This window comes from Cinclus cinclus, chromosome 16 (assembly GCF_963662255.1).
Source record: "Cinclus cinclus chromosome 16, bCinCin1.1, whole genome shotgun sequence".
Lineage (NCBI taxonomy): Eukaryota > Metazoa > Chordata > Aves > Passeriformes > Cinclidae > Cinclus > Cinclus cinclus.
Genome location: NC_085061.1, coordinates 4,705,082 through 4,731,109, shown reverse-complemented (window position 1 = coordinate 4,731,109; position 26,028 = coordinate 4,705,082). Strand labels below are relative to the sequence as shown.

The 26,028-nt window shown below is 43.3% G+C and overlaps 1 protein-coding gene across 1 annotated transcript in view; it reads right to left on the bottom strand.

The window, feature by feature from the left end:
* MAD1L1 (mitotic arrest deficient 1 like 1) overlaps positions 1-26,028 on the bottom strand; it is a 343,907-nt gene that overhangs the window by 187,404 nt on the left and 130,475 nt on the right. The window contains exon 11 of the mRNA XM_062503321.1: positions 16,133-16,273. Within this exon, the coding sequence (XP_062359305.1) occupies positions 16,133-16,273 (141 nt within the window). The remainder of the gene's footprint in view (positions 1-16,132; positions 16,274-26,028) is intronic.

Sequence of the window (26,028 nt, the reverse complement as noted above, 5' to 3'; positions counted from 1 at the left end):
AAAAAAATGGTGGAATTACATCTCTACCTAAAAAAGCCCTTCTAATTTCAGCCCAATGAGTCAGCAGTGCTGCATCTCATCACTAGGAGTGATTCACTGTCACTGCACTTCTCAAAGTCAAGAATAAGGGTATTCACCCCAGTTCACTGTCATCTCATAACTCCTCCGGACCCAGGCACTGTGTTTGCACACAGCACTGCTATAATGATTTATGTGAGTGTGTCACTTTTAATTTAAAGGGATAAAGAGTTATTGTCAGTCTACCAACCATAAAGCAACATTTTTTTTTCACTGAGCTGACAGATGAATACCTGGAAAATATTCGTGTTTGCCAAGAAAGGAGAGGGCTCTACAGCCCGGAGCCTTTGGGTGTCAGTGCTTCTGAAGAGAGGAGTGCATGGCCAGTGTCTTTGGAGAGGAACACTGTAGTACTTGAGAGAGTTAAAAATGGCTTACGATAGAGTTAGAATCCGAATAAAAATTCAGACAAAAGCAGTAGGCATGGGAAGCCTCTGCCCCAAATGAAAGTGAGGAAGAGGGTGTGGGATACGCATGAGAGCCCAAAAAGATGATGTGTGGTCATAGCTGGATGAAACAAAGACTATCATAAATTAATCAGTGGCACAGTCATAATTTTCTTAATGAAGTCCCCTAATATCACAGTCACTTTTGATAACCTTTTAACTAAAACAAGGCTACTGAACAACTCACACTGACCTTACACCCATGAGTGGTCCAGTGCTTTCCTTCAAGCTGCCCAAGGCTGTTGGCAGCTGGTGATGTTGGTGATAGCTCAGAAAAGATGTCTTTAATGGTGCTGTGAGCTCTGTCCCTAATGATATCTGTTACCCCCACAAACACACTCCCAACAGGCATGTGGGCACACCTCCTCGTGCAATTGTTGTGAGCCAGCCAGAAAACAACATTGGGAAGTGAAGACCTGCGTTTAAATCAAACTTTTTTTGTTAACTCGAATCAAGTTTGGTTTCTGTTCTAGCTCTCAGCAGTACTGCATTGGTAATCCCAGCTCAAATAAAGGTCAAGGAGGAGTTTCAACCAGCATTATCCTTGGCTTGGGAAAGAACAGCCAGCGTGGTTTTGGCATCCAGCAGAACAGTGGGGAGAGTGCCTCAGCCTCAGAGGGTCTCCAGCAAATTTCCAACGCTCTTGGAAGTTGCTAAGTAACAACATCCACCCCAGGACAAGACCGTGCAATGTTTGCTCTGACAAAGCAGTGCTTGCCTTGCCCTCACTTCCACCCTGGGAATGTGTGTGTTGAGGACCTGTCTCCTCTGCTGCCAGAGCGTTTCCAGCCTCTAGTCTGGGTGCATAGTTGGATTTTGCTGAATAAAGCAAACATCCCATTTTAAACATAGCTATTATAATTAGCAGTAGCTCATTGCTCAATTCCCCTTCCAGACAGGGATTTCCAAATGTCAGTGTGCTTAGCACAGCTGATCTGTGCTGGCTGCTCTAAACACAACTGATCTAGGAGGGTCCAGAGCACAGAATCAAATCCTATCATTGGCAGTGGAGATGGCAAAACAAACAGGATAATTGTCCTGCTTCAGTCTGTACCTTCATTTTCCTCTACCATTTGCACCAAGGCAAGGTTAGCAGAGACTCTTTGACACAGAAGGTATATTCATGTTTGAGGCCAAGCAGGAATTTCTTCTGGAATTTTGTATCTGTTTTCAGAGTCAGCTCTCCAGATGACTCTGCCTCATTCTGCTTGTCCTGCCAGGGTATCATGGCATAAAATCAAAGAGCAGTAAGGGGAGAACAAAAAAAGGGGGAAACCCCAAACTAGTACAGCTACTGCAGCTAAAACCTTTTTGCAGAAGCTCTGGCAACATGCAGAGACCAGTTTCAAACAGTATTTTCTAAATTTGCAAAGACAACTTGATCTTTATGAGTGACTTGCAAAATTAAAAGGAAATTGCCAAGTGTCTTTTCCCAACACAGATGTCCCCACAGCAAAGATCTCCTCCCCTTGAAGAAGTATTTCCATTTCCAGGGATTGCATAAACCAGTGATTCCCAGCTTTCCTTGCAGACAATTCAGAAACCCTGGCAGTGCTCCACACCTCAGAGTGTCCCACAGAGCCAGCAGAAGTCCAGCTGAGCTCATTAATGTGGGTCCTATGCAACTTCTCACCTGTGCTGCACAAGTGTCTCACCCACAGCTCCTGCCTCATTGTTTGGGATCTGCCAGTAAAAACCCCACGAAGGGCTGAAGCAGATTAGCACCAAGCTGTTCAATAAGAGGAGAAACCAAAGCTCAAAGATCACATGAACTTTGCAAGGGCACGTGGACAGTCATAATTTCCAGTTATAATATTTTACCCCATCAGATTTATACTACAAGCAGATTAGACGCACAATGTGCCTGAAGTTTCAGGGAAAAAGACTGGAAGGAAAAAACACAGAAGTTAACAGCCTCTCTATCCAAAGACATTCCATACAATGAAAAAGTAAAAAAATCCTCCAAGATTCCAACTGGAAGAAAAAAAAGGTGTAATATACCCTCAAATAAAATCAAACATCCCTGCATACCATGGTCATGCTCCTGTAACTTCTAAGAAGAGGAATAAAACTCTTCTACTTTTATCTGAGAATTTATTCAAAATAAATAAATCCCAATGGAATTCAGGCACACTGTGGAGGCTTCAGTAAAAATCATAAATAAAGCAAGCAAGCTAAAAAGATCCTTCCTTGGCATGCTCTTGCAAGAAGGATTCACCACATTTCTGATTGACTGCCACTGTGGTTTAAATGAATCAGCTATAAATAGGCAGCAAATGCAAGGCAAGCACTTGAAGGGAACAGCAAGGGGTTTTTTTTGTTTTCTCTTGTTATTGCTTAATGGTCTGTTGGGAAGGAGGTGGCTGACAAAGTAGAAGAAATGTGGAAAAAATATAAAGAAAGAGAAGAAGATGGGGTGTGGGAAGGAGGGATAAGGAGATATGAAGACATTCAAATGTATGAAATGTGCAAATACCTTTCTGCCTCGGGTCTTCCAGAGCACTGAAGGATCAAGGATGGGAACAGCCACACAGACTTGGAGCTAGGGATGCCCTGAAAGTCCCTTCACACCCACACCTTGAAGAAGGCTTTTATGTTATCAGTAACTGCAAAGTCAAGCTTCTGTGGGCCACCTTGGATTAATTTCTAGTCTTTCCTACATATCAGATTGAACATATGAAGTGCAGCCAACAAAGAAAAGCACTGGAAAAAGTGTTTCTGCAGCTCTCTTGTGCCAAGAGCCATCCAAAACAGGAGTGGCCTCAAAACTATTAAAGTTAAGCAGCCATCCACAGCATAACAGAAGTGAAAATACTCATGTCAATGAACACCAGAGCTGGAGGAATCCAAGTCACACCCAGAGAGGATCCAGTTTCTGAAAAGCATTTGCAGGGAAATTGCTAATAAACTACTTTTTAAATACTAAATAATCACTTCTCAAAATAGCTGGAGCTTATTTCACAGCTCTTGTTTCAACTGTCTGCTCACCCTCCTCCTCTCTCCCACAGCTAGTCTGACTGCCCACAACATCCCCAGTCTCCAGCTTTCTGGCATCCTTTTTAATTACTCCTCTTAATCTTATGCTCCTTCTTTCAAACCTGAAGGAGGCTCTCACAGAATCCAAGGTGCAGAAAACCCTCTGGTTTCCCTTCCCAAGGAGTGTGACTAGCTTTAAAGACCTTCTCTACTCCTACAAAGTATTTCCTTGCAACTCCATGGCAGATCTTGCCATTGAGCAGCCCAGGACATCCCCAGAGCCTTCCCCCTCCATGGGGATGGAGGCTGATCCCATGTCAGCTTTGCACAGATTTACAGCTTCCTCAAAATTGTTTCCTCCTGCAGGAAGGAGGAGAAACCTGTCAAATTGGCCTAAAATCCAAATTTTTAAACTTCAGCAGTTAATATCTTACCTTACTTAAAATAAAAGGGTAACCATGGAAAGGGTATGCAAGGGGTACAAGAAAAACCCCTGCAGAGACAGGATCAGAGCTAGTAAAGAACATCCTTGCACTGCACATAGCCTGGTACATAGTCTGCATTTGCCAATCAGTTTAATTCTCACTGTAAGATCCTGCAGAAGAGGGCAAAGTGCAGGGTTAATCAAGCCTGGGCTGAAACTCTTTGTTTATCCATAAAACTCAGCTGCAGGAAGAGAGGGGAATGTTTCCATATGTTGCCCCATCAGTGCTGCTCAGTTTTGGGCCGAAAGGATTAACTCCAGAGAGGGCACTGCAATTTTATATTACACGTGCTTCCCTTGGCCCTTCTGCTGAGAGTGCCAAAGATGCCAGACAGGATGATATTTCTGAGATATGGGTGCTTAGCTTCTTTGACTGAACCAAACAGCAACTCATTTCAGGAAATCAATCCGGCAACTCACAATTGACAAGGCAAAAGGTGGAAGTGCCTGATGGTCCATTAGAAACCTTTGAGCTCCTTGCTCCTGAATGCTTGTTGAGCAAAACTGTGCTATAGAAACATGAGAGATCTCCATTTGGCAGGGGAAGGGAAGAAGTCAGGACACGTGCCAAGATAATCTCAGTTATTAGCTCCTGCCACACAGGTACAGGCTGTGCTGAACTGCTCCTCCACGGCACAGTGGGATGGCAGGGCTGGGAGCTCTTCTCCAGAGGCTCTTGGTGGCAAAGCACCATGGAGCATGGCAGAGAGCTCCCTCACATAAATACTTACAAGTAAGAACTGTCAACGCTTGCTCTTTTTTTAGCTTCTTTTCATGTTTCAATTTTCTTTCTTCTTAACTTAGCAGATGAACAGCTACACAGATTTACTTGTGCCTAAAAATGCCTGACCCCAGGGCAATGCCAGCTCCTTTGTCCCAGACTGATAGATGCCAAAATAGTGACTCACTTTTGGTGCAAGAGGCCACAGAGGAAAGGTATATAAATGTACATTTGCTGTAGAAGTGGCATTTGTACCATGCAGCAGTCACCAGATACTAATGAAGACTTGAATGTGACCTTTCCTTTCCTCAGTCCTCTTTGCTGGTCAGAAAAAGCATAATACAAAGAGCAAGTGGAATGTAAGAGAAAATAATCCCCACAATAATTACAGTAATGTGTACAGTGTCGATGGGCTGTAGGAATTGGATACAAGGACTGTGGATATCACCTGGCCTAAATAAAAAGGTGCTCATTATCCTGAAAGGAAATGTCACTTATGAATGATAAGGTCATGCTGTACTGGGAAGATAAATGTCATTTCTCTATACAGCTGTGATGGTCTCACCTACTGTCTTCAAAAATGGACCTAAACAGCAAAGCAATAAAAAGCCTGTAGAATTAGCCTGGGACATTACTGCTTTGAGAGTGTAAAATCAATCATCTAGAGCTCTTCAGACATGCTTTCCTAGGAACACTTATGTATGTGTACATGTGTATTTACACTGTGCCTTTTGAGAGCAATAATACATGAAAATAATTAACTGACACTTTCAAACAAGCTTGGATGTGTTTGGTACCATGGATGTTGAAAGAATTTGAGACTCACTGTGTATTTTATACAGCTCTATACATTCCCAGGAATTAAATCCATCTGCATAGGTAATTTTGCACTCATCACAGCCCTCCCCCCCAGGCAACCTCTGCCAAGCACAATGAGCAGCTCTAAATAAATACCATCCATAATGCCAACAACTCCTCTCTTTTCAGCAGCTCTGCGGGCTGCCATGCTGCAGCTGAGAGACAATTAAGAACACTCAGATGATTTTTGAGCACACAGTACAGAGCAATCCCCTCGAGCAGGAAGGGCAGCATCCATCCCCTCCCAGCAGGGTCCATCCCAGGAGCATCCCATCCAGGAGCAGTGCTGGGGATGGGACCAGCTACCTCCAGCCCAGGCTCTTTGAGGAAGGGATGTCTCATTTCAGCACTCTGCAGCTGGGGGGCTCCTGCCCCTTCACACCCACACGTGTGCAAGGCAAGTAGCTGATGAACATCAGGCAGTGCTGGTGTGTTCCCACCCAGAGGAGCTGGGGTTGTCACTGCAGACATGACTCCTGCTGCCCCTATCACCTTCCTTCATGCAAAAGATGACAGAACACTTCAGAAACAGCACCTGATTTTGCTAAGGTGGAGCTAGACCCATGGAGGTCAACGGAGAACACATTTTATCTGAGCATTTGAGATACCAGGGGGCTGACCTATCCTAAGGCTGCATTTTCACTCATGAAATGAGCTCTTATAAAAGGGAATAAACCAGAAAGTGAAGAACTTTGTCTCCATACGTTAATAAAATTGAGAGTACTGAGAATAGAGTTGCCAAAGGTAGGGCTGGTAACAACTGGCTTAGCAATAATATCTGCCACAAAGATCACTGGTTTAGGGTCTCAACCATCAGGTCAGTTCCCAACTGCACTGCACAGCCTAGATTTTATGAAAAATTCAGAGTTTGCAGGCTCTCAAGAAATACTTCAATAATTAATACAGATAGAGACACTCATCATTTCTTTGTGTATATAAATAATGTACAGTGTTAACCTTTATACAAAGAAGCCTCAAACCCTCTCCCATTGCACATGATATTCTATTTAAAATAACCTCTACAAAGTAATTACTCTGTTCCCATTCATGGTTTCTGAGTATCTCATTGGGCTTTTATACACCATTAATACATAACATATAATCTTTCAGGCTTCTTGTTGATTTCCTTTAAGAATCAAAAATACTTAGGTTTAGCAACAATTCCAAGAATCAGCTTTCCAATGAAAATGAACTGTCTGTACAATTTTCCAAAAAGAAGTGAAGTTGATGCCACAAAAGCTCACATTTGGGAGTCTGACGTGTGGAACGCAGGCACAGGAACACAGAACAGATAAAAATCAATGTCTTAAGTCAGGAATCAGTTGTGTTTTCAATGTGGGGCTTGAACAGAACTAGAAATCTCAGTGTACCTCTGTCAAAACTGCAGCCATTAGAGCCGTTTAAACAAATTGGAAACATAAATCACATCAATATGTCAAATGGATGTGCCATGCATTTCATAGCCACGATACTGTCACCACAGCTGGATTCACGGCACGTGTGCTCTACAGCACTGCCTGTTTTATTAAACTGCATAAATAAAATCCAAAAGAAAAATGTTACAACTTGCATTACAGGGAGATCACGGCTTTCTCCACAACTCTGGACTTTCAGTTTGTTTTGCTGAAAAGCTTTTAGTACCAAAGCACATTTGACATTAACACTGATTAAAGCAAATAGATAAATTGCAAAGACTCTGAGAAAGCAGAATTGTTCCTTACAATTTACCTGGACCACCCCTGGACAGAGGAGATCTATATCAACAGCTTAGTTTTTATTCACAGCATGGTGAGAACTGCTATCAGCTGGGTTTTTCACTTACTCTGCTCCCAGCCTTATCCAAATATTAGTAGGCTGGTCACACTGAAGTGAAAAAGAAAAAGTGAAAAATAAAGATAGAAATCCAGGCACCTTCCTTTGAATTCTGTTCAAGTTTTGACTGGCAATGGTGCCGTGCTCAAATTCATGACCTTAACACAAACCAGGCTCAGGAGATGGAGATGTTGCAGCCTCTGGACAGCCCAGGCCATGGTGAAAGGCTGGGTGAACAGATGGGAGCAAAAAGAACTCCTAATGGGGAGAAGTACTAAGGGTGAGCAATTATGGATGTTCTGAAACAAAACAACTGCAATTGGCACTTGCATTTAGGTCCCATTCGACAAACTGCTCAGGTAGTACCTGAACTAGGCTTTTAAGACTAATTAGTTCCCTGAAGAAACACCTCTTCTACTACTTGTAATTAAGGCCAAAATAAAGAATCAATGGGATTCAAAAAGAAAACCAAGACAGAAACTACTGTTGTTCTAATTGCCACAATAACCAAAGTATTAAGCACATTAACGTGGATCTTATAATCCTTGCAAACTGCAAAGAGCAGGAGTGTTGGGATCCATGAGAGCATGGGAAGAAGCTTGTGCTGGGGTTGTTTCCTCAAAGCATTTTTTCTGTTTATATGTAATAACTATTTGGTAACAGGATTTCAACAGAGCTCTGCAGCTGGACCCCACAGAAATGCAGTGGGCACAAGTGTGCTGAGCCTACAGGAAACCCTTGGAATCTTCACAGGATGTTTTCAAACAGAAAATAATAATTAAAAATATAATTCGTTCTTGCAGGTCACCATCATCATTAAAAGATGACACGAAAACATTTACGACTACACACTTTAAATCTTAAATTACACAGTGATTATGCAATTATTCTGAAATGAAGCACTATAAATCACAGAATTCAAATCCAGTGATTATAAAAATCAACAAATCTCAACAAGTTCAAAACATCTCAAGACTCCCAGAAAAGAGCTGTTTAATCTCATTAATACAACTCAAAGCTAGGGAAGAGGCAAAATTTCTCTGTAAAATATTATTCCAATGTGTAATCTTAGCTTTTACCTTTTTTCAGGAGATATTTATTTCCTTTCTCCCCAACATTGCTTGGATTCCATGGGCTGTTAAAGGTTTCATCGATGTGAGAAGTTGCCTAAGCAGCAGTTCTAACAAACAGGACACATTATTGGCCTGAGCCTGATTGATCCACTGATAGAGTTCAGGAGATGAGAAGCACTGGCCTGAGAGCCCCTCTGGGAAACATAAGACAAGCCCAGCTTCTAGCCTGGAGAGAAACTGGTCAGCCCTGGCCAAGTCTCCCATTTCCCCAAATTCTCCCTCTCCTCCTAAAGAGACAGGCACCAAAACATTTATCTGATGGTTGGGCCACATGAACACGTACCACCCACTCCAGGAAACTCTGGGCTGGAAGTGCTCTGCAGGATGTGGCACTGCCTCCCAGGAGATCCCATCACCTCATTCCAGAAAGGGACCATATACCTTGAAAGCTGTTAGAAAACTTGAACCATTCCTGCCCAAGGCAGATGTGTGGCTCTTGCTGTACAGTGCATGTGGATCGGATCACTGCTACCTCAAATCACTTTCCAGCTTGGAAGAGATTCATAAAGTCTCCAAATTAAATACAGAAAGCAGTAGTCCTAATGTTGAATGCTTCTCTAACATTGCAGAAAACCAAACAATTCTGCAATTGTGGAAAGCAACAGTGGAAAATGGTGCAAGTTCTAGAAGAACTTGCCTGGCAACCTCTCTACTGCCTCCCATTCTTCCTTTCCACACTGCCTGCAGCAGCAAGTGATGGAGACCAACATAAGAACATGCTTCTCCTCTTTCAAAACCTTCCCTCTAAAAAGCTGGAAGCTATCCATTCCTACTCCATTCCCCAAAGACACTTAATGTGCCTTTTTCTGTCTTCTGCCTCAGAGGGAAGACACATGTCACCACTGCTCTGCCTGTGCCCCAGTTCAGCCCCTGCTCCCCAGCTGCACCTTGCAGCAGGAGGGGATTTGCACCACATTGCACAGAATGAGCTCTTTTATGCAGTGCTTTTGCTGAGGATGGAGCCACTGCTCCCACTTCAAATGTATTCCTGCTTCCTCCTCCTCCACCTAAAGACATCTAATTGCAGAGCCTGTATCTCTCAGCACAGGCATGCAGGCTCTCCAGTGTAAAGCATTTTAAAGCTCTCAGCATCGCATGAAACGCTCTCCCCTGTTCTATTGTGGTGAATGTGACTCATAACTGCACCTCAGTTATCGGCTCTTTCCAATACATCACTAAGAAAGAACCCAATTTTAAATCTTCTGTAGGAATTTAGACACAGTCCATCTGTTTCTGGTGTTTCCTATAGCCAGGGACATCTGAAGCTAATCCAAATTCCTTAGGTCAAGCCTCTTTTGTGCTTGGTTATTCATAACATCACCAGAAGAGGCTATGGAAGGATTTGTTCACACCAAGAGCATTTTAAGTGGAGCATTGTTGGGAAGAAGGGAAGATCTTTCTGTTGCTGGCATCTATCTATCTGCCAGGGCAGAAGTGAGTATTTAGAGCCTGAGTACAGAAGCATTCCCACATCCTCTGAGCATCAAACCTGGACAGCAGGATGATGATATCAGCAGTCTCACCTGGGCTGGGTGTGCTTCCTGCAGGCTCGATGCACTCAGGCAGCCAGAGTCCATTCTGAACTCCCTGCACTGCTAACACAGGTGACTGGTTACATTTATCATCACTGCACACCTTTACATGAAAGAGTCAAGACATGACCCAGCAAGAGAACAAGGGGCAGAGTGTCACTGACTGCATCTGCACCAGGAGTGTGACTTTCAGCAAGAGGTGGCAGCAATTACAATTGTCTATTCCTGTCCTTACTGCACTTGTAGCACACGAGAGCTGGAAAATGCTTTTCTGTCCCTGCACGTCAACGCACAGCCAAGAGGTAAAAGTGTCCTTGAGGCTGCTGGTGTGTTTGCAGCTGGGGATATTTTTCTGGGGGCTTGTCCACAAGGCAGCTTTTTAGAGGCTGGAGAAGTTGCTTTAGTTAATGATTCACCCTATGCAAGTTGGTGACAGGACAGTCTCATTCCTGAGAATGATGGGACGTTGCTTCCAGTTAGCTGTGGTCCCTGGAAACTGCTGACTTAAAGCCATTCTTAAACTGTCAAAGCATCCACACACTAAAAATAGCTGCAAAAAATCTCCCTGTAGTGAAAACAATGCTGGCTTGTGCAGAATATTTCCAGTGTAAGGAAGTGCCATCAAGAGAGTGCTTCTCTTGATCAATTAATGACTTTCAGGACAGATCCAAAGTGAGCAATCTCCTCAAAAAAATTAAGAGCAACTGACTTTTAAAATCTAGTTTGACCAAACAAGAAGTCTCAGATACACAGAGAGAGGATCTGCTGCAGCATCAATTAGTTTCAAGAGTCACTGTCCTTCCACAGGGCAGGGACTGTCACCTTTAATAAATCATTAAACCTCTTGGTTACTTGACTTCCTCATTTATATGATGATTATTTGCCAGGTGCTCTCCCAAAACACAGCCACTGGCAGGTGTAAAAGGGAGGGAGGAAACTAATGACTCACTGGCTCAGTAAGGTCACTCAGGTCTGAAGGAAGATGAAACACATGAAATAACAGAAAACCCAAGATAATCAATCCATTTAGCAGGACTGCAGAGAACACAGGCCTGACGTGTCCTCCTTTAGCAAAGAAAAACAAACGCAGAGGACCTCAGTGGTTCTGGGGAAGGCTCGAGCCTGTCAAGAGATGCCAAAGCATTTGGGTTCCAAGTTCTACTTCAACAAGGTGTTTGCTTTGTCAGAAGATGATGCTCAGCCCTGTGACTGCTTCAGCAATCAGTGGGAGCTGATGCATAGAGCATCTCAGCACCATCTCAAGAGAGCCTTTTTTCTCCCACAAGCCACAAATAAGATGCTACAGTGACAGCAGAAGTCTGGGCAAGTGAAACATATGCCATTCTGGAATGGCAGGAAAGCTCTAGTGATTCTGATTTGCTCCTCATGGAGCACCCAGAGAGAACACAGTAATCATCTCACTGCTTCTTAAAAGCTGTCTCTGAGCAAAAAAAAAGGTTGAATGGCAGCAGAGAGGTAGAGAAAGTAGGTAGGAGAAACATGGAAATTAAAACAAACTCCTCTGTACCTTGCACAGATGGGAGGAAACGTCTCTGCAAAGTTTCCACCACCACAGAAGCCCCTTCTGCTGTGTAAAGGAGCAATCTACCTTTGAGGGGGAGAGGAAATATGGCAAAGGATCAAGATAAACACAAAGCGTGGATCAAAAAGTGGGGGGGGGGGGGGGACAAGGCAAAAAAAAAGGCAAAGTGCTGATGGGGGAAGCTGTGTGAAAGACAAGGAAGAACTGCTAGCTGCTCAAATGAACATTTTAACACATTCACCATAAAATTTGAGCACTTTACACACTGGGGTGGCTGCTGGGTAAACCCCCTTCAAAAGGAGCAGATTGGTGACTTACACCACAAAATCAGCAAGGTCCAGGTCTCACCATAAGCAGATGCATTGCAGTTATCAGGGGCAGACAATGTGACAATATTTGGTCAATGAGTTTTGAGGTCACCAGTAATGCCCATGATGGAACAAAAACACAGAACATATGGCATTTCATGTGCTGAAACTGTCAGACTCACAATTAACTGATTAGAGTGCATATGGTGCTTACAGACAGGGGAAATCTCTCAATGTAAAAGATGCTGGAGACCATTGAAGGTGTCAGCATGAGTCTTCTTTGCAAATCTCTCTTCATTAAAGTCGTATGGAGCCAGGAGAGTTGTAATAAAATCACTATTAATGCAGTTATATTTATGATTATCTCCCTTTTGTGCAGCTGGATTTAACTTTTCAAACACTAAACTCCACATCAAAGCTTTTTCACAGTGGCTGCTGCATGTGCAGAAGCTTTTTGTTTTGACATATTCAGCTTGAAATTAAAACTAACGAGAGCTACGGTGGCAAAAGTTAACCAAGATTGGCAAGAAAACTATTAATATGACCAGTATCAAAACAAAAATTCACTCTGCCATAGAAATACTATTACATTTCTGTAGAAGTATTTATAGGAGGCTAGCCAGGGACAAACTCTTTCCCTCTCCACTTCCAAAACACACTTTTAAAAAGATGGTGAGTGACACTTCATTAACCACACAGCCACCACTTCAGATGAGATTTTTCTTTGCATCTCTCCATGCTTTACATTCAACATCTGAAAAATGATTCCTTGAACCCCTCCAGCCACATCAGCCCTGTGGAGTAGGGGGTTGGGCTGGGGGCAGGCAGCTCTGGGGATGAGAAAGCAGCTGCTTGTCCATGTGTTTGCACATCCATGCATTAGAGATCCAACTTTTCTCATCCATCATCAGTGAAGGGGATTTAAAAAGCTCCCCATCAGCCTTTCTTTGCCTTTCAGTCCTCTGCCCCATCACTCTGACAGGAGTGGTTCTTCCGCAGCATCACCTCTGACATGATCTGGGATCAAGGCATCCTGCTCTATGCCAGTTTCTGGAAGGTGTCTGTAATCCAGGTGGTGTCTGATGCAGGCAGTGCAGTGCTCCCAGCAGCTCTCCTGCCCAGCAAGGGCTGGGGCACAGCTCCCTGAGGGTCCTAACTCCATCCTCCCAGCAGACATCAACCCTCACACACAGCCCCCTCCAGATCTTGCACACTCCTCTCACATTCCCTCTGCTCTTACAAGCAGCTTCCCACTTGCACGCCCAGCAAAGGACCTACCAGAGACCTCGTCTCCTTAATGAGTTAAAAGCTGTTGCCTCAGCCCAAAAATCTTCCCAGTCCCTCACAACTTTCTCCTCTCTCTAACTGTATTACTTCTATCACTCCATCCTCACCAAAGCTTCCTGACTGCTGCTGAAATGGATGGGGAAATCTCCCTTTCCAGAGTAAGGAAAAAACCCTATTAAGAACATCCCTTTTTCATTCTCTCTTTTGTCAGAAGTGGTGTTTCTGGTAACAGATTTGGGCAGGCAGAATAAACAAGAAAAAGGAAACTATTAAGGGGTTCTCTTCTAGGGAGCACAGAAAGGGATTTTGTTAAATTAAGTACTTTGTAGCAAAATATTTTTAAAATAAGAAAGGGGAAAACACTGTGATGAAAAGCCAGATAGTACAGACATGGTTCACAGTGTAAATGTTAAGATTTATGAACCAAGTTAAAGGGCAGAACCCACAAAGTGTAATGCAGGAGGGTGCATCTACCTCAGAGTCTTCAAGGGCTTTGTTAAACTCCAGAAGCTCCTGGACACAGCAGTACCTGGAGCCTCCCCAGCAGAGATGGAGCACACAGGGATGTGTCCCACTGACTGCTGGGGGCCAGACCCCTCTGTGGGCATCACTGTGAGCATCCACAGCAGCACATCCCCTGCTAACTGGCCATCCTGGTTGTCTTCCACACTTGAACTACGCCAGCCTTCCAGAAAGTGTCAGCCAGGCCTTTCCAGCTCAAATCCATCACTGTCCCTCTCTGCAGGCCTCCCCTGGATCTGTCTGGAATAGCTGTGCACTGGTTGCTTTGCTGTCACGTGCACGATGCTCCCAGGTGAACCCTCCTGGCCCTCCCGTGCTCCTTTCCAGCTGCCTGTGTGCTGCCCTCCCCAGCCCATGCACACCAGAGGCTCCCAGAATGCTCCAACCCTTCTGCCACACTGATTTAAACATGCTCAAGTTCCCTTTTCCTTCCCTCCTCACCCCCCTACAGTGGCTGTTTCTCCCACATCTCAAACACCTGAGGCTCCAAGGTGCCTCATCCCAGCAGTCTCCTCTGTTTGTGAGCTGAGTCATGCAGGTGTCAACATTTCCAAACCTCATGGGGAGGCTCAGCAGAGCTGGGAGGGTGCAGAGCATCAACTCAGGAGTTATTAATAGCTGCCATCGACCATCTCAGCAGCTTTGATCTACTGGCAGCTGATTACAGCTGCTGCTCCTGATGATGAAGCACCAGGGGTCCTGCCTGTACCTCAATTTCCCTTTCCAGTTTTCTGATTTTTACTGGAACAAAACACTTTCCCCCCAAAACTTCAAAACAGATGGCATTCAGCAGCCAACACTGCTGCAGTCAGAAAGGCAAACACAATCAAGCTGAAACATAAAATTTTACTTTGGGAGGAAAATATCAAGTCTTTGAATCCTGCTTCTAGCAAAGTCTTTGAAAGGCTTAGAGGTTGACATCACACACAACAAATCTCCAGAGAACACAACTCCTTTCTGAAATTTTCCATGTATCCCTTAATCCATATCCACGAAAATAAACTTAGATTTTTTTTCCCTATAAATAATTAAAGGCATAGAACCAAATGGTTCCCACACTCTTCCATGCTTTCATCTGAAGAAGAAAAGATAATTTGCTGTTGCCTGAAGACAACACAACACACCTGACACTTTCAAGGAAACAATTCAGAAAATCTCCCTGCAATAACCTAGAGCCACTGTTGGGAACAGCCAAGGAAGCAGGATAAAATAGCCACCTATCCCTTTATGTCAGCATCACTGAATCCTGCTGTCTGCTGGGAAGAAATACAGTGTTCAAAAGGCAAAACAGAGAAACACTGTGAGGCAGATGAATTCAGGCAAATTTCCATTTTATCTGGTGTTACCAGCGAACTTCTCTATCAGCTTGCCCAAAATTTTGCAGGAGTCATTTTCAGAGAAACAGAAATGGATCTATACCAGGTCACTGATCTACACCAGGTTGTGCAGTTCTAAGGATTTTAAAATCATTTGAGCCAGTACTGCCTGAAGTAAGTCCCCATCTCCCAACACAAGGAAAGAGCATTTTTAAAGATGCCAGAAACAAGTTTTGCGTAGAGACAGTTCACTCAATGGCTTGAGCATGAACCCGAAGAGCAAATTTCTACCAGTCTACTCTCTTCGAGTAACAGCATCTAAATCTGCGTGATCATGGAATTAGACATGAAGAAAATATCACATACTTATGACTATTGTAAAGTCTGATGTAATAAAACTGCCAAGCTTTAAGATCACAGAGATATTCCAAATATTTCAACTCATGACCACACAGCCCATTCCATTATGCACAACAGAAGAGAGGAAAGATTTGGCCAACACAGGTTAGCATTTAGCTCACCACAGTCACGTTTCAGATTCCAAGTTTTCAAAAAAGAGAACTAAGGAGAATATAAGAATTCCTTTAGGGAATACTCCTATCTTTGGGCAGAACATTTTCTTTCTTAGAGAAAACCTAATAAAAAGCATTTAATAGCAACCAGTATTCTGGGGTTTTTCAGGCCCAGTGCCAAGAAGTGCAGAATTTACACCAGACACATACTTTACTTCTTCAGCCCTTAAGTAAAGCTGTTGTAAACACAAGTTGCTCACACTGTGTACAGCAGAGCTTTGATTACACGTGACAGAGTCAATCTCGGACTACACCACAGAGAGGACTCCACACCTGCTACCCCTTCACAACCCTTTCACCTGAGGGAGCGGTGCCCCTCCAGCCATGCAGCACAGCACAACACACTCAGCACACCCACAGATGATTATTCCTGGCTTCTGCCAGCTTCAGCTGCAGAGCAATAACTCGCGGCTCTGACCGATCCTGGAATTTTGAACATCGCGAACGTGGCTCCAGCGAGAGCAGATCCCGTCACCGGGCAACTCAATCTTAGAGGTCTCAACTCCTGCACTCCTGGGCTTAGAGCAGGATGCTGCTTCATTACCTCCAGCTCGGCGTTGTGAGCGTGCAGTTTCTGCACCGTGTCCTCGGCCTCGCGCATGCGGCGGCTCAGCTGCGGCGAGTGCTCCGCCGGGGTCAGCTCGCTGTCGTACGACTCCAGGATCGCCCGCATCCCGTCACGCTCCTGCCGGGAACAGCAAAACACCCAGGGGTTAGAGGCCCAGACCGCACGCCCTACCTGGAACAAGAGCAAAACACATTCAGGGATAAAGCCCCAGCCCGTGCTCCGAGAGTCTTCTACAGCTTTGCCCGCTGCTCTTTTACGTGACAACTCAACTTGGATGGATGTACACTCGTGGTCTTCATACCAGCAACAAGGCACGGATGAACACACAATTCCAATAAAATAAGTGTTGCTGCTGTGAAAACTGAAAAATTAGACTGTCTTGTGTCTATAAAACCCCACATCCTTTGCAGGAAAGCAACATGCAGACATCAACTGGAAACAGAGTCTGCCTATTTCCTGGAGACACTCTTCTAATTCAACATGGCTGAATGGGTTTCCTTAACAAAATATTTAGTGTTGTACTTGACATTTTCCCTGCCAGAACCTCAGCAAAGAAAGAACAGAATTGTCACAAGAGAAATGAAACAGATTTGACATCGAACAAAGTGGCTGAGAGCAAATATCCTCAAAATGGTATGTGACTTATCACTTGTTAGATGCTGCAACACTTGGTGCTTGTAACAAACATTTTTTCAGAAGTTAATGTCTGGCAGACAGTGTTTGGCTCACTTCTCTATCTACTGGCAATTATAACCAGGCAGTTGCAGAGAAAGACAAACAGAAGGATCCTTCTCCCATCCCTGAAAGCAGCTCCCCAATTATAAGGCTTGGAAAACAAAGCTTGGAGCTTAACGTAAAACTTTGTGTGGGCTCATGGCTGAAATATTCCTAATGCATTCCCAGCTTCAGAAGTACCTAATGCCTCCCTCCAAGGCACTGATGGAGAAGAAAAATGGGGACAAAAGGAAAATTTAAAGAAGCCAGGTATATTTAAGGAGGTGACTGGTCACACTGCAATATACACACCGGGATTAGCAGTTGATGAAGAGTTTAATCTTTCAACTGCAGAGGAAAACCTTGATGCTTATGAGGCTACAGAACAGGGTCAAAACAGCACAGGCCCTTGGCATAAACCCAAAGAGCCAAAACTCTGAGGAAACCTGATAGTGCTGCCCCCCTTTCACTGCTGAAGTTTGCTACCTCCCCTGTTACACAAATGCAGGAACACTCTGGAGAAACCAGCTCCTTGCTGGGTATTCTGCCATCACAGACAGTAATATCAGAAGATCACTGGGCTATACAGCTGTGAAGTTCACATCCCAGTCCAGTGCAGCACTTCATAAACCCAGCTCAGCTGCACTGAAAAGTTTCACTTGGAGAAATCAGGAATTGTTAGGGCAGGAAAAAAGGTCTTCCCCACACCCCTAAACGCAAAAGACTGTATTTCAGATAGTGAAAGGTGACCACTAACAACCCAGATCAGCCTGGATGCAAAGGTTCTCCTCCTTCCAAATCTAAAGGTCAGACTGAATGTGGAGAGCAAGTGTCCATGTGGGAAGGAACATTGAAATTCGAGGTGTGACAACAAGACTGGGGGCACTGCCAGAGGTACAGTGTGTTCAGAGCACATCATGGACTGAAAGGTCAGCCAAGATAGTTGGGCTGGTCAGCAGGTAAAAGGACCCCAAGACTGAAGGACAGCCTGGGACTACAGGAACTGAGTTAATAAAACTATAAAGACAAACAGGTTTTAACAAACTACAGAAGCTATTACAGTTCCTAGCCCAGATTTGATTCAAGAGAAGTATTTTTCCAGGGAAACAGTTAAGAGTTGTTCATCTGACAGACATGCAGAAAGGAAATACTTCCATGTTACTGAAAAAGAAGAAAACCCAAAAGCAGTCACACCTGCCTCATAAAGAACTTGTTTAGCAGACAGGAGCAGGACAGGATCTCTCCACCCTCCTCCTCCCTCTCCAGTACCCACAGACTTCACCCAGTCTGCCCAGTGCACTTCCATAAGGCAAACTGCTTTTGCTGAGGAGATGAATTCCACTCCCCATTTACAGCCAAATCGCTTTCTAGAGCACAGAAGAGAACATAATGACAGCATTTAGTGAAGGTATTGGTTTGAGCTTTGCATGTTGTTGCAATTAGATCTGCAATTACAGCATCCTCTCGCCTTCTCTTCACTCCTAGCTGCTCTGCTGTCCTGATTTTCTCTTAAGCACCTTTCATCTGTGTGATAATTCACTACTGCTATGTTCTCTCCATTGCAGCAGGGGCAGTTCCAAAATCATTGGTATTTTTTTAAAAGCAAACAGGACCCCTGGCAACTCCCATCACACTTGGCTTCCAATTAACTGATAAATATGAGGTCATCTGAGTCATCTCCATCAAGATCCCAGCAGCTCCCTGGGTTGTCAAGCTACAAGGAGAACAAACTCCAGCTTTCATGTGAGCATGACCAACCCTACAGGCTATCTTTCCCCTAAAATCAACTACAGCCCTTGCCTTTCAAAGCATCTCTCTAAAAAGAAGAGTAAACTTCTCAAGGGGGAAAAAAAAAAAAAATCACACATGGTAAACACAGCAGAAGCTGTATTGGGAAAAAAAGTTCTGAAAAGCTGAACCAAAGGGTGGCACAATTAAGTACTTGATCTTGGAGTTTACTTATCCTCTTTAATTATTTCTAAATATTAATACTGTTAGTGAAATCAATTCTCAGCTTCCAACAAGTGGTCCCCAGCTCCATTTTTTAAATTTCTCCCCCTCAAGAGCACTTACTGAAAGCTTTTCCCTCCCTCCTAAAGATCTTGTTAGTTTGGCAGGAAACACAAGTTCTTGTTGAGAAGACCTCTGTCTAAAACGATTCTCTAAAACGTAATCCTAATTTAGTAATTGCTGCAGTATTTCCTCATTCTTCACAACCCATCAAAATCCTCCCCAGGCACTTTTAGATGCCCTTTCTAACCTTATTCTAATACAACTGCTTTGCTGCTTCCTATGTGGAGAGTATTCATCAGAATTACTAAAAAGCTGTTCCTCTGGGAATTTCCAAAATTTACCCAGCACAGGGTAAATCTCTGCTAACTCACCATGGCCCTACCCTGGCACAATTCCAGGTGATCTTTACCTTAACCAGTTTTAAATCAACACCTGAACAGAAAAGCAGCTCTTTCCAAACATGCCCCACATGCAGATTAATACTTTTGATGTTCATTATAAATCTAGGAAATTAATGCCCTACAGCAAACTCTGGTGCTGCAGCTTGCAGCTGTGTTTGAGGGGATGTAAGTTTGAAAAAGAGGAAGGATAGTGATTTTTTCAAAAGGTTGAACAGTTTCCCTTCCTTCTTCCAGCACCAGCCCATTCATCAAATAAATATTCCTCCCACTATTGCATAAGTAACTAAGAAGAAAACACATTTTACAATTTTAACCAGAACTAGAGCTAATCCCTTGAAAATGTGCTATGGGAATGAACAGGATGGCACCTCTGCAAAATGCCACCCCTAAGATGAAGCTTCTCCCCAGTCTTCCCACCAGCTCCTCTACTCTCTCTCTCTGCGTAAAACCAAAATTTGACCTGGCTGACAAGTAACTTGAAGCTCAAAGAAAATCCATTTCTGCAGTATTCACACCACAGAGTGGTTTAGAAACAGTAGGAGTATAGGTGAGGTCCTCCAGGTCTCTTGGGTTAATTTTAGGGCAAGACCTGAGGAGGGTTCACATAAGCACCATCACCCCCCAAGCCACAGCAGCACTGCACATCACAAGGGCAGCCCACAGACAGCTGCACACTGAGGAGCATCAGAGCCACTCCAGCCTGAGTATGGGAAGCAACTGAAGAGTAAAACACAGCCAAAAAACCATAAAAAGGTGTCTGACCTTATATACATACATATAAGTTCAGGCCCTTCTCCTGCTGCTGCTCGTTAGCCCCTCTTCAAACACACACACACACACACCCCATTCACCACAGACTTTGTAATTAGGTGAAGAAAAGAAAAATCAATAAGAAAGAAATTAAAGTTACAAATCTAACTGAAGCCAGTCACACACCCAGGGAAAATGTGTTCCTGGGGTAAAGTTTATCTAGTGTCATAATTTTATTGAAATCCTATATCTTCCTATTGACTTTTATTGTTTCAAGCTGGATGCCAGAGTTAGCATTATTAGAGTCTCAGCGTTGCTCGCAGGCCTGAGGTTTGAGGTGGCTTTTTTATTTTTTTCCTTTTATAAACAAGCTGTAATTGTCTGGTTTATTGATCAATAAATCTTTCAACTGCCTCTCTTCACCCCGCTTCTGTTCTGGTGAGTCTCCTGCACCATTCTCTGCAAGAAAATATAGGGTTGTTGTTTTTTAAAGAACAGATTGCTTTGTCATTGGCAATGAGAGGGCAGGAATTGTGCCGGTCAGTTCCAATAATGGCTTTTTAATGACAGATTCTAGTCACAGTAAAATCTGCTTTATTTCCACATGAGTGAACACTGACTATTAATCCACAACCCAACAGTACAGCTCGCTTGCTCTCTCACTTGTGCACAGGTTAGAGCCTGGCAGAGGAGACAGACTCTGTACAGTGGAATCAGAATTATATTTCCCACTTGGTGCTTTTTTGATGGTACAGAAATATTCCAAGTATTACATCAACTTTTTGTTTAATTAATGATAATTTTTGGGGAATATTAACAGGCTGCTTCATTATCAGAAATCAGTGGCAAGATTTCTTCTCCCTCTTCTTCATCTTCAGACTCCTAAATCCAAATTAGTTGTAATAAGGGAGAATTTCAAGACTGAAGAAAGAGATGGAACTTCAACATCAAACAGATGCTATTTGCAATCACGTATAATTTAGCTAACTATTTCTCATAAAAACACAAATAAAAAAAGAGAGATAACTGCATAAGAGAGGTCTGGGCTTTCTTGCTTTAAACTCATATATAGAAGAAGGGAGATGGTAAAGTGGGGCTTGATCAGATATTTGACATCAGTAAAATTAGCAGTGAGAGGCACAGAAATATAAGTCAAAATAGGATCAGAAATAACCAAAGAATGCTTAATTATATTAGACTGTGTCAGGAGCTGCTGACAAAATATATTCTTAGGGTTCTTGATGAAATTAATCACATTAATCTCTAGTCCATGAGCAACTACCTTTAAGGAACTCACAAATGGCAAGGCAGCAACTGAAAACAGGAGAGAGGAACAGATCCAACCTTGTAAGAGAAGGATGGATGAGAAGATACAGATTCTGGCAATTATAAATCACTTCAATATTTTGGTATCTCATAAAATACTTGAAAAAAAACATTAACAATTGAATTGCAAGCAGCTAGAGAAGAATTAGGGACAAGAAACAATCAACTGAGCCTTAATATGAATAATATGAAAACAGTCTAATTTCCTTCTTTGACAGGTAAATTGTCTACTGAATAAAGGCAAATAATAAATGTGATAAATCTTAACTGCAGTGATGCGTTTATCAAAGAGGAGAATTACAATTCAACAACGTCTCTGTAATTTGGAGGGATGAGTTTGTAGCAGGGTGATGAAACTCATGGAAACAAACACAGAGCCCCGAGTGCTGTGTGGCAGCAGAGCCACCAGGACCAGGCTGCAGCATCAGTGGGGATCTGCCCCTTCCTTAAGGGAAACACTGCAGCCCTCTTCAGGTTCAACAGGATACAGGAGATGCCCTGCACCCCACAGAAAAGCATGAACCTGGGAATGGGAACAGGGATGCTGACAATTAACAGGTTCTGCCCCAGACTGAGGGATGTTAATCCTTACTTTGGGAGTAAAGCTGTGTTCAAATCCCATTGCCTTATGGAAAGTGTAGGGGGAGAAGCAACAGCCAAGCAGCAGCAAGACCCAGGAAGCACCAGGGCTGCAGGGACAGCTGGGGCTAAAGACACATTAGGTCAGATTTTGCTCTTATGGGAGCCATATCCCTCAGCTCCCTCTTGGAGCACTGCTAATTAGCACAGGAGCTAATGGACTCTCCCAGAACAAAAACCCCAAGAGCTCTCAGCCAAGCAAAACCAGCAAAAGTTAAATTACCAGAAACTTCTCAACCCTCCTTGCCTTCAGCAACATCTATGATCACCAGAAGGCAAATGGTTCCCTTTCCTCTTACCACTCTCATATTCTGTATAAATCATCTTCAAGCCAAAATTTTCTACTCCCAGCCTACAAATAGCTTCCTTCTCAGCTGCAGCCATTTCCCAACACTTCTCTCCGTGGTTGACCTATTTTCACATTACTTTGCAAATCAGAACTGACTGCAGACACATATGTATACACACACCATTGACTTTCTACTCAAGACCTCAATTAAAACACCATTAAAAAAAAAAAGCCTGTTAACTTCATAAAAATAAAAACATCCAGCAGATTCCACTATCCTTGCACTGACAAGACCATTAGGAAACTTTTTTTTTTAATATCCTTAATTCTCAAATGTGACTTGTCTACATATCAACCCTCTGCTTGTGTTTTTGCCCCTCAAGCCAATATAAAGCTACTGCAGGAATCTAAAGATGGATTTAACCTATAAAGAAGCCTTGCAGATGTGCTGTACACTACAACTAAGGCTTCTCCAAGAAAAATAAAATATTCCTTCTTTTGAAGCCCAAGTACCTCCATCCATGCCTAGCAGGAACAGGTGAGGAGAGGTCAGAAAGGCTGATGTACATAACCACAGGCACACAGCAAACCAGGGATTCCCGTCTGTCCCATCATCTCGCTGCAAGGGATGGTCCTCATCTGTTTTCTAACGCTCTTAAAACAGAGCCATTTTCTTGCCAGCAAAGCCAGGTTATCATTCAAGCTGAAAAGCAACTTTCCTCCCAAGGTTGGAAGTCTGGAGAAAGCAGCCACCCAGGGAAAGTGTGGTGGGAAGAGGACACAAGCAGGCAGAGAGCACGAGAAAGATGATCAAACACTCATTTTAGGTGCCAGAACAAGGCATTCAGAGACACTCCTAGCTTCTCAACCACCCATTCTTAAATTCTGGAGAAACTCTGCAATCCGACTGCTCTTCTGGCCAACGTTCAGCTGGCAGCTTGGAACGTGCTCCTACAAATACCTGTGTATATCTTACATGCTCTTGTATTCCCTAGGTTTTCCTCCTGATTTATAGTCCTCCCTTTCTAGCTCTTGTCCCTCTCCTCCAACACTTCTCTGCAGAGAGCTCGGCTTGCCTTATATCCTGGCAATGGACCAGACCAAATAAATCCACTGTAACTCTTTTAATCCATCTCTGATAAATCTCCTGCTTTACTATCTTCTGGAAAATTGTGCATGGTCTCTGAAAGCCCCATTTTGCTTATAGCACATATGCCATATGCCAGCTGACAAGCAATCATACAACTGACACTGCAACAAATTAAATATTATCTGACTAAAATACCCCTGGGGTCCTCTCGCTTCACAGTGAGTTTAACATGTTTAGTTATGTTTCTTAGCCTCCTGCTGCTGTGAAATAATTGTGAAATAAATGATTTTTTTCTTCATTCAGCTCCCCTCTACCAGAACGCTCACCACTGTCTGTCTCCAGAGTGAGCCTGCTTTTCTGTCTCAGTGTGTTTGGCATCTCTTCATTCCAAAACAAAACAAAACAAAACAAACAAATCCTCTTCTTCTTGTCATTTCTCACAGCCCCACTGCTCAGGCAGTGGCTGTCCTGTGTGTGGAGCTGCCTTTTTCACCTGCCTCAGCACAGGGTCACTCCCCATCTGACACTGCTATCTGACACCACATGCACGATTCACATGTGAAAAACAGTAATTTCTTTAAAAAAAAAAAAAAAAATCCCAAAAACCCTCAACATATCTTCTTCAATCTAGCCACTAGATTACCATCACTGCCAGAGGGAAAGCATACAGCTGACAAGGGAATGGATTCATTCTTACAGGCAATACAAAACTAATGTTACCTATTAAAAAAAAATAAGGAAAAAAAAAAGGTTTTGTGATGATACATGAGATTTTTATACTTTTAGTGTCTGCAGTGTATAAAATTCACCCCTATGTTCATATTTCTTGCACTCATTTCTTTTTCCTCCTGTCTGTCTACTAAGTAACCCAGACATTGGCCTCTAAAGCTCTTAACAGCCAGTTTCCTGCAGTTTTAACCACTTAAATATCATTAACTTGGGAGAAAAGTAAACTGAGCTGTGCTCAAAGCCAGTGCTTTTATCTCTGCAAGAATGAAAGAGGAGGAATGGCCCCACCACCTGGGCTCTGCTCCTGGGCTATTTGGGCTAAGAGAAATGAAGAAGTGCAAAGCTCTCTCTTATTTTGAGGGAGCAAAAGAAAAAAAAAAAATCAGACATGAGTTCATCCAATCCAACACAGCACATTCCATTGAACTCAAAAGTAATTCCTTGATCCCCTCATGATATGTCAACAACTCCAAAAATATGCCAGCCGTGGCTTCTTGAAGAAGGCAAAGAAAAAGGGATTTTAGGTGATGCTTCAGAATATACATCACCTGAGTGCATTATTAGAATATATTAATAATTTCCCATATTTGAACTTAATTCATAAAATGTTCCCTCTCCTCCCTCCAGGGTATAAAAGATCAGTGATCCCAATAAGAGTTTCACAAACTATACATCAACTTATCTCCCTGGTTACCCATAGCATATCTGCATTTTCTTTATAAAGGATTCTCAAGGCAGAGGGGACACAGGTCTTGGCCCTTGCAGCCCAGCAGCTCTTCCTCCAGAGAGGACACCAAGGAGAAGAGACTGGACTGAGACTGAAATCTGGCCCAGGGTGCACTTTCCATACTACAAAAAACACCTATAAACCAAAAGAAGACCAAAGTATATTTCTTCTTGATACAATAAGAACCATAAAGGGTCATTTCACACCCCAACCATGCTCCCAACAATAAGATTGGGCCAGATCAAATAATCACACCCAGGGATTTATCCAGGGCAAAGCAATGATAAGCCTTCACACTGCACTAAAATTCATTGCTTTCCTTGCATGAGGTCGAAATACTCATTTTTCATCATATATGTTTGACATTACCTACACGATGAGGATTCCATGTTTGAACTTGTATCCTTTGAAAATATGAAACATCATTTTAACACTTCTGTCTCATAAAAGATGGAAACTGCACCAAGCAACACCTCCTTGGCTTGGTTTTTAGGATCAGTTTTTGTCACCCAGAGCACAGCTCAGCCAACACCCACTGAATGTGCCTCATTAGCTTAATCAGGAGTCACCTCCAGAGGTTGCTCTTGGGCAGAGAGCGAGCGCCGTGAAGCCAGGCTGATATTTAACCTTGTGACCTGCACTTCTGAAAGAGTTTTCTGTATTTGAAAAGGAAATGCTTGGGACTGCAGCTTGTGAACAGAGGTTTGCTGGCTCCTGGATCCCATATAAACTCGGGGCAGGCTGGCAGAAGAGCCCATAACCCCTCTGTGCCTGGGGTCCTGTTCCTCTTGAGACCCTGACGTGGTGAAGAACAAACCTGGATGTTTGAGTAACAGCTACAAAGACCACTTCAGGCAGGTACTTCACTGAAATTCTAGTTGCACCTTTGCCTTGGGCTTCCCAACTCCAGAAAAATGACATCTAATAAAAGCATTTGAAAAACAGCCTCTCACTGACAGCTCCTCTAGATACCTTTATTGATCATATAAATATCCAGTCTTTCTGAACACTGAGAAACTCCTGACTTTGCCAGTTTTCTGGTGGAAATTAATCCCATTACTTTTTTTCACTGCTTGAAAATGCATTTTCTTTTATCAGGTTTTAATTTGCCACCTATCTGCTCCATTGAACATCTTTGTTGTTGCCTTGCACAGACAGGGAAAACAACTCCCAGACAACTTCTCTAAACCATTC